The following is a 9,403-nucleotide window of genomic DNA, read 5'->3' as shown; positions in this document are numbered from 1 at the left end:
AATTGTCCATTATCATCTAGAAGGTGACTCTATGAAAGGAAAAGGTCCCTGATAAGTGTCCACATTAGTTCCCTAACAGAGAATCTCATGATTGCTTGAAAGGAAATGGTAGCAAAAAATAGCAAAGGCTACCTCATAGTTCCTCCCCTTCCAACCTTCTTGTAAGCCAACATTCTATTTCCCACACTCAGAAAACCCACGTGTTCAGTGAGAAACACAGAAAACCCACGTGTTCAGTGAGAACCTACTGGGTGCACCAGTAATCAGACCCCACAGTATGGAGGGAAGCTGGGTGAAGGGGCCTGGGATCAGAAGGAATGTCAGGAAGTAGAGACTACAGCCATCTGACTAGCAGAAGACGACTGTCACGGGGGGCCCTTGTGCGGAGGAAATTTCACTTCTAAACAGCGAGGGAACATTGTTTGAGACATTTTCTTCTTGGAGATACGTGGAGGGGAAGGCTCAACAGCTAAGATGATCTTCATCTGCTGGATGTGTGAGTGAAGCAGGCCGAGCGTTCTAGTATCAGGGAACAAATGTGTTTCACACTGGCAGTCAATGGAATGCTTGGCAGGGACGGGTCAGTGGGTAACCACTCCTTGCATGAGTTACCTTAACTCTTGGTCATTCCAACATTCCAAACCTTTGTCTGTTTGGGTTTTTGAAGGGCTCATATTACCTACACTGCCAAGGATAAACCTTCACACTTACTAGGCCCACAAATGGAAAAAACAACAGATTTTTACTCTTCTTCCTGGTAAGGTTTGTAGGAATCCTGTATGCAGGCAAGAGACTTCAGGGGCAGCCTCTTGAAGGGGGTCCTGGTCCCCTAAATGGGTTCAAAGAAAAATATTTTGCTCCCCTTATTTTAGGAATGATATTATGTAGGAGAATGCACTATGTCCATTTTCTAAAGATACATACTTGAAAGTTTTCTGCTGAGAACCATAAAAGTAAACCCCGTGAGACTCCTAGGGACACTGGGAAAAGAAGGCTGCAGGTGCTTTCCAGAGCAGGAATGATTAAAAGCACAAAGGTCCTGCCCTATAACATGCAGGTGGGGTTCCAGCCACAGAGAGGTGCAACAATTACAGCACCAAGTGAAGTCGAAAAGACTTTCCAAGGATGAGAATAGAAGATAGGTCAACTCCGGCAGAATTCCAGGGCACAATTCCCAATAGGACTCTACTATAGAATTTTCTCATGGATATAACAATAGCCCCCAAGGCTGAAAATACAGTCCAAGCTGCAAGAATGTCTACAACAGGCATCAATCTTCCTGCCCACGCTGAAGAGAGGAAACACGGTCCCAAGTCTTGTATTCATCTTGCAATTCCATGAACCTGGGCTTGATGGGCAAGAGATTACAAGGAGCCTTGTCCTTTCCCGGCTCCCAAAACCCTGCAGATACACAGTGAAGCTAATAAAATTGCTTCCTTTGCATCATCTACAAGATAAGAGCATCTCCTCTCCCCTGCCTCCGGAAGCTGGTTCCAGAGATTTCTTCATTTCTCTCCCGGACGACCTTCATTTGCTCCTCAGCAGCATTTACGATAGGAGTTCTGTCCCTACGCTGGAGGCAGAGTGTTTCATGCATAGACCTGCATGTTGCTGCGTGGTGGCTCAGACATGTGTGCCCCAGGTCCCCGCTGACCTCCTCCAGCACCCCCAGGAGTGGGGCTGGTGGTCACATCTGACCAGTCAGAAGCAGAGTGGGGGGATGAACTTGACCACTGGTCAGGAGACTCTGGGGATGGTGTCAGGTAGGGATGCTCACCCTGGAGGTGACCACTGTGACTGGGCGTTCTCTCAGCAGCATTGGAGGAAGCATAGCTATGCTGTGAAGGGGGTGTGGGATACTTGCCCACAGAGGCTGGAAAGGGATGGTAGGCTGGGAGAATGGTCTGAGCAACCTGCCCTTCCTGCTGGGGCATCATGGCAGTGGGAAAAGCCATACTGGGCAAACGAGCCATTTCTGGAATCTGATACATGGTGGGCAGGGTGCCTGCAACAGCTGGAGGGCAGCTGGATGGAGGCTGGGCAGCCCCGGCTGGTTGGGCAATGCTGCCTTTGGGGATTAGCTGGAAAGTCACGATGGGGGGCAAGGGCTCTCGAGGGGCAGGTAAATGCTTCCCTTCAGGCGGCCTGCTCTGGGGAGTTATGCCAGGGTGAGTGCCCTCAGCTGGAGCCAGGACCATACCAAACATCTCGTTGTACTGGGTCTCATTCACCTCCACACGGTTCATCCAGTCCGCTGGGACAGTGACTGGATGTAGCCTACCCAAGCTCCCCGCACTGCCACTGCCTGGGGGAACAATGTGGTGGTGTGACAGCAGCTGGCTCACTGAGGGAAGCACAGTGTTGGCCCCGTGAGCCAAGGGCTGCATCTCATGAAGGTTAGAGAAAGACAGTGCATGCTGTGCATGGACTGGGGCAGGGGGGGCAGCAGTGGCCAACACAGGGTTGGGTGAGGCCTGTAAGATTCCGGGGGATGTAATCATCGGAGAGGATGTGGTATCAGAAACATATGTGTGAGGAGATTCTAGGGAATCAACGGGGGACAGAGTCACTGAGCTCTCAGACAACTGGCCCTTGTCACTCAGAGACTTCTTCCTCCTACTCCCCTTGGCATCCTTGGCCTCCTTGGCAAGGTTAGGGAGGCTACAGGGCACAACACTCTTGGCATTGGGCCGTCTGGACTTCTTGCCCATCGGGGTGTGCTTCAGACTGAGAAAAGATCTGTTGGGTCCACAGATGACAGGTGAGAGAGCAGAAGTCAGCACGGTGCCTGGAGGGCTCGGGGTCACGTTGTACTCATCCAGCAGGCGCACAATGTCATGGTGCATGCGGTCCCGAGCCACGTCCCGGGGAAGACGATCCATGTGGTCTGTGATGTCCCGATTGGCAAAATGGTCTAACAGGATCTTGGCTGCTTCATAGCTCCCCTCCCGGGCAGCGAGAAACAGAGGGGTCTCTTCCTACAGAAAGGGCCCACACAGAGCACATTTTAATAACACTTTAATACAGCAGTGTTTCTCAATCTGTTTGTCATCATCCCTTTAGACAGTTTTTCCTAACTTCCTTCCCGCATGAAATTTGAATATCACAGATAAAGTGTATAACTACCTACGTACTGAAGGGATATCTGGACTTTATACATAAAGAAAGTTAAGATTATTTTACCCCTCCCCAAGAAGCAATTTTGCCCCATTGAGTGCTACATCTCCTTAGTGGGGAACATGTGAGATAATGCATGTCCCCAAGCCAGAAATTCACTTAAAAGAGCACTGAGCTTATCAAAATAGGGTTCTAAAAGGAATAACAGGTAGAAATAAGAAAGGTATGAGGGGAAGAACCTAAAGCATTTATAGAACTGGGAAAAATAAGGGAAAGTAAAAGAAAGAAGAGACAAAACATCTGAGAGAAAGAACTAACAGAAGGGAAAAGAGGAAATGAATGAGAGAAGATAAGATGAGCAAGAGAGGGGAAACATGACATAAAACTCAGAGGAAGAAAAGCAAACAGGAAAGCATCATGGTGCCCAAGAACAGGGGGGAAAAAGTATCAAGAAAACAAATAAGAACAAACAAGTGAAAAGGAAGTGAGTGTGAACAGAATGAACACCAGGAGAAAGGGAAATGTCAAAGAAGAGAAAGGCAGAAAGGGCTACACCAAAGTTATTGACAGGAGAGCCTGATGCAGACTGAGTACTGAGTAGGCAGAGGGTCAATCCTGACACTTCCCTGGTTAAGCCCAATACAAGCACTCCAGCTCTCTGGACCAAGTTCCAATCTGCTTCCATCTTTGTCTATCCTTATCACAAGAGGAGCTACAGGAGAAAAGCGAAGGCCTTATAATCTGAGGCACTGCTGTGCCTGCCCTCCAGCTCAGAGCCCAGACTGTACCTTGTTGTCCTGCATGTCTCGGTTGGCCCCATTTTTCAACAGCAAAAGGGTCGCCTCCACGTTATTCACAGCAGCTGCCCAATGAAGAGCAGATTTTCCTGCAGGAAAAAAACATTTTTAGGGCTTCCCTGGTGGCGCAGTGGTTAGGAATCTGCCTGCCAACGCAGGAGACACGGGTTCGAGCCCTGGTCCGGGAAGATCCCACACGCCGCAGAGCAACTAAGTCCGTGCGCCACAACTACTGAGCCTGCGCTCTAGAGCTCGCGAGCCACAACTACTGAAGCCCGCACGTCTAGAGCCCGTGCTCCGCAACAAGAGAAGCCACCGCAATGAGAAGCCCGCGCACCCGCTCGCTGCAACTAGAGAAAGCCCGCGTGCAGCAACGAAGACCCAACGCAGCCAAAATTAAAAACAAAATAAATTAAAAACAAAACAAAACAAACAAAACATTTTTATAAGCAGACAGAGCAGAAGGACATGGCCTACTCCTACTATCAGGAAGCATCAGGATTTGTACAAGGAAACCTTGAACTTCTCAGACGGCAGTAGGAAGCCAGTTTTCTCTGGGGGCCCATAGGAAAAACCCAAGTATTCTATTAATTTTCCCCTATTCTAGAAATACTTCAGTACAGGCTGCCTTGCCTCCAGAAGACCTCTAAGTAAAAGGATTATCTGTCTATGGTACCACATCCCTCACATGGCAGAAGCTACCCTGTCACACACTGAAGGCAATAACCTACTTATTTATTACATGCCAGAATGCATAGTTAGAATATCTCACAACCCTCACCTCCACAATGAAGTTGGCGCTCACATCCTCATATCAAGAGTGGTATGCCTGGGAACGTACACAGGGAAACCTTCCATAGACCTGCTTTGAGATCTGAGAACCCTCACCAAAAATCCCTTCCCAGCTTCATCTACGGACCTCCCACTGTCTCAGATCTCTGAACTCAATATGGTAAAAGGAAGAATGAGTGACTGAATGAATCTTCAGTGGATTCAGATCTGGGACAGCTCATTAAGGATCGTGCAACAATCTTCCTCAGAGGCTTGCTTTGCAGGTAGGAATCTGAACCCCTGCTTCTCATCCCTACCATGGTCGTCCACTGCATTCACATCGGCTTGGCAGTTGATCAACTCTGCCACCATCCCCTCCACAGCTAGGCGGGCAGCCAGGATCAGGGGTGTCGTGCCATCATTCATCCTGGCATCTAGATCAGTTACTCGGTTGCGGATCAGTATCTAGAACACGAGAAAGCACAGAAAAGAGAGTCACCTGGATACAAAAAATAATGAAGCTAAGATAAGAAATAACAGCATCAGAGCTGAGGCTACACTGTAAGTCCCTGGAGTACAGGGAATGTCGTTATCTTTGTGCCCACGGTTCTACCATGGTCAGTTAATAAATATTTGTTGAATGCATGAATGAAGGAGCAAACGGATGAACGAAAATACAAGTAGGTGCTCAAGCTTTACAATGGCTATGTAAACTAAGGTACTTCTACTTTCTAAAGCAAAAAGAGGGATGTGGGAAAATACCACAACCTCAGTTATGGTGTCTAGGTTAAGATGATACAGCATGCCTCCAATTTCCCCATCAGGGTAGAATAATAGGGCATCAGGTATACATTATGAACTCATGTCAAGAAACCCGCCAAGGAGCAGCTGGAAGCCCATATGGTCAGATATATCTAGAGGGAGAAGCTGACACTAGTCAGAGGCTTCATAACAGGTATCACTCCCATCTGATCTTTTCATATGGGAGGCATTTTGCCACGTCAGAAACAAAACAACGCTAAGCAGTGATTAACAATCAGAAGGCTGGTGTTATCTGCTGTTGGCTCTATGGTTTCCTGGCTGTAAATGGTCAAGTCTGTTTGCCTGCCTCCCTTTTCCTGCTTTCCCTTTTCCTTTCCAGCAAGCAGGACTCTATCATCTGCCTTATTCTCTCAAAGAATCGTCGAACAAATGTAATGGGATGTTAAGTGCCTTAATAAAGGGAAAATATACTAGATCCATAAGGAACCAGCTCTTTACATGTTCTTTACCTGGAAGACACCTTGGGCATCAGCTGCCACGGCAGCATGGAGAGGGCAGCGGCCCATGTTGTCCTGGGCGTTGGCATCTGCACCTGCATCCAGGAGGCGCTTGGCAGCATCGGCCCTCGAGTAGCGGGCTGCAAGATGCAGGGCCATCTCGCCAGTCCGGTCTGTCTGGGCTTGGAGGCTGGCACCCTGGTAGACCAAGTCTGTGATGATGTTGGCGGAAGAGTCCTCTGCATCTTCATCTTCATCACTCATATCTGAGCTGCCTCCTCGGAGAGAAGCCAGCATCAGTGGGGTGCACCCATCTAGAGGAAGGGAAAATTCCAGAAAGTATTCGAGGAGGGGAAGGACATTAATGGTCCATTAACCCTATTGTCGTTCAATGTGAAGAAAATTATTCTTTTGTGAAAAAACTCTGTGATTCTTGTGGTAACTGGCAATTGACTTTTCCTGGATAACATCCTTTCTGTAAAGAGCAGCTATTCTCTATGTTAAATAAGCTTTCCTGTTCAAGTTCCTAAGTGCTATGTTATTTTAAATTGGACAACTTTTAAAAATAGCCAGTATTAATAAACTATGTGCACGAAGGTACGAACTAAACAAATTCTCTATCCCTCTGCTTTGGAATATTATTTTTTTGTCCTACTAAAATCTATCCCAAATAATCAGCCTGTTTGCTGTCGAGCATGCTGTATGTGAAGCAATGTGAAATCCTTCCCTCTTTTCTCATATAAATTCGTAATTTCTGCAAGCCTGCGTTCCTTAAACATTCATTTCCTCAAGCTGATTTCCAATCTGTGAAGTCAGAAGGGAGCATATCACCAAGTGGGACAAACACAGGGATAAGGTGGAAGCCAGGGCAGGCATGCGCAACGAGAAAGGGGAGGCTCGCAGGTGCTGACCTGGGCCGCGGACGTTCACATCCAGCACATCCACCTCCTGCTCTGCCTGCGGAGGAGTGAGAGCCAACGATGGTGTCCTACGGATATCTGCAGCTTCAAGGTGTTGCTGTGTCCATGGCCGTCGATCGATGGGATCGTCTTCTTCTGAGAGTAAAGCCTCATCTTCAGCCTGAAAGGAGAAGACAACTCTCCCTAACAATCTGGCCCACGCCAGGAGCTGCAGACAAGGAGCTCGTCCAGAGTCTCCCATCACTTCTAATCTCCCACCCAGTATTCTCTGTCCTCCTATCGAACCTTCCGGATTATTATCCACATTGGCTTCCTACTGCTCTCATGATGTGGTTCCTGTTTACCTCTCCTGCATCATCTGTACCACTCTCCTAACCTCCCCAATCCCATACTCTAGGCTTCAGCCTTACTACGTCACCTATATTACCTACCTAACGTGCCATCTACAGATCCCCAAAGCACCATTTTCCTGCTTCTGGGCTTTTGCCTATGTTGTTCCTTCAGCCTGCCATGGTCTCTCCCAATTCTTTATCTGACTGACTCCTGTCTACCCTTCAAGTAGAAAGTAGACTCTAATTCCTCTTGTTGGTCCTCCAGAGCACCCTCTGCTCACTCCTCTTAACTGAGCATGTGTTAAGTATTTACATGGCACTACACGGCAGTTTCTACCGCTACCTGAAAGGTTCCTCACAACAGGGAACAAGCCTTGCTCAAGGCTGTCTCCTCGTACCCTGTATTTAACCCAGTGCCCAGCACAGAGCAAGCATTCAGGAAGTATTTATTGAGTAATACGATTATAATTTTAAAACCCGCTGCCCTTTATGAAGCATTTAGTATGTGACAGAAAATAGGGAAGGCGATTTACACGCATTGCCGTATTTAATCCACACAACTCATAGAGGAAAGAATTATTTTCCCTATCTTATGGATTGAGGTAATTAAATACAAAGAGGTTAAGTAATGTGCCAGGGTTTTGGACTTGAATCTAGTTCTGACTAGAGCTAAAGCAATGTTCTTAACCATCATGTGTACTTCTTGCCCGTACTCCTCAAGCATTTATCTCCTCAAGCTGGCTTAGACTACCCTTGGATACATGCACATCCCACCCATGTACATCTATGGGTGAATGGTCTCCTTTTTCATGTCAGACTCAGCCCACTGTTTACCTCTTACTTCTATATGGCTTTAGTTTCCAGGGCTCAAGCTTTGAAGCCTCCGAACTCAGTGGTCATTGGCTCTCTTCCACTGATTAGTTCCACCTTCCCCTTCCAGAAGGGGAAGTACCCAGAGAGGATAAGGGAGAGATCTAGCCATGAAGGAAATTGCTATTTACACACAGTAGTCCTTATTCAAGTACCATCAGCATGACACGCGAGGAAGGAAGCATGTTTGTTTTATTATTTTTAAAGAGTTCTTTTTGAAAAACTTACACAGGTAACCCAAGGCCATCAGTGACCTAGAGATTCCTGCTTTTTCAGACAACCTAGGATAGCCTCTGCCTGGGCAACATGTAAAGAATATCACCCTTTTCTCCCATTCATGACACTCTAGATAGCAAAGGACAGAAATACGAAAAGTGAGCAGATAATGGATAACAATGGTGGTTCTACCATGGCTAGCTTACCTTGGCTTTCTTTGGCTGGGGCCCTTCATCGTCGACCCAATGTTCACTCGTTCCAGAACCAATTAGGTTAGCCTCTGAGACTTGCACTGAGAGATTTCTGATGTGACGGAATTATGAAGGTGTAAAATAAGGGCAGATGTTATATCATAAACGAACATAGAAGTTTTCAATACTTTTTCTACCATCACACACTCTCATGGCTATAGTCAGACTTTCAGGGCCTTTGGCCCAGGAAAAATGGGTAATATTACATCCCATCGCCTGAGGAAATATCCTTTCCTTTCCCACGAATCAAGAGCTGACAACAAAAGTGTGCCTGCCTCATCACAGAAGCTGAGGACCACTGTGATTATATGCACAGAATTGAAGCATCCAGACACTTATTTTATAGCCACTCAGTAGGCATCGCGAATCATGGTCAAGCGTAATAACACAGCATGGCCAGAGCTCAGAATATAAAATCATGATTCAACAAGATCTGATTCTCCTCTTATCCATGCTCATTATTACTGTGAAGGGTAGCTTGTTGGCAGACTCCCTTACTTCAGACCCACGGCATCCTGTCCCACTGGCTCACGACGTTTGTGATTGCTGGAGTCACGGCGAAGGGTGAAGCCTTCAGGCAGCCAGAGGGAGCCATGCTTACGCTTTCGTTTTGCCATGATCACCCCCAGCAGGATAATAAACAAGACAATAACAACAGCAACAGCAAGTAGATAGATAAGCTGGGTGCGTTTTGGGGTCAGGGATTCACCTGAAAGTGCAGAGAGACAGAGAAAAGTGATGAATGAAACATCCAACTCTCAGTATTCCCCCTACACTCCTTCAGAGAACAACTCTGACCTCACCAGCCCTGAGAGATAGAGAGCCGCACATTGTAAACTATGCCTTGTTCTTTCTGCCCGCAAGTGACAC

At 47.2% G+C, this 9,403-nt stretch overlaps 1 protein-coding gene across 2 annotated transcripts in view; it reads right to left on the bottom strand.

Moving 5' to 3' along the window:
- Window positions 1-218: 218 nt before the first annotated feature.
- NOTCH2 (notch receptor 2) overlaps window positions 219-9,403 on the bottom strand; it is a 175,829-nt gene continuing 166,644 nt past the window's right edge. For both annotated transcript variants that reach the window (XM_060139208.1, XM_060139209.1), the window contains 7 exons: window positions 9,032-9,242; window positions 8,489-8,585; window positions 6,856-7,024; window positions 5,957-6,258; window positions 5,003-5,150; window positions 3,906-4,003; window positions 219-2,978 (listed from right to left, as the gene is read on the bottom strand). In XM_060139208.1, coding sequence (XP_059995191.1) covers window positions 1,590-2,978; window positions 3,906-4,003; window positions 5,003-5,150; window positions 5,957-6,258; window positions 6,856-7,024; window positions 8,489-8,585; window positions 9,032-9,242 — 2,414 coding nt within the window. In that variant the 3' untranslated portion in view covers window positions 219-1,589. The remainder of the gene's footprint in view (window positions 2,979-3,905; window positions 4,004-5,002; window positions 5,151-5,956; window positions 6,259-6,855; window positions 7,025-8,488; window positions 8,586-9,031; window positions 9,243-9,403) is intronic.

This window comes from Lagenorhynchus albirostris, chromosome 2, assembly GCF_949774975.1.
Source record: "Lagenorhynchus albirostris chromosome 2, mLagAlb1.1, whole genome shotgun sequence".
In the NCBI taxonomy this organism is placed as follows: Eukaryota; Metazoa; Chordata; class Mammalia; order Artiodactyla; family Delphinidae; genus Lagenorhynchus; species Lagenorhynchus albirostris.
Note: the sequence above shows the minus strand (reverse complement) of the source record. Positions and strands in the feature narration are given on the sequence as shown.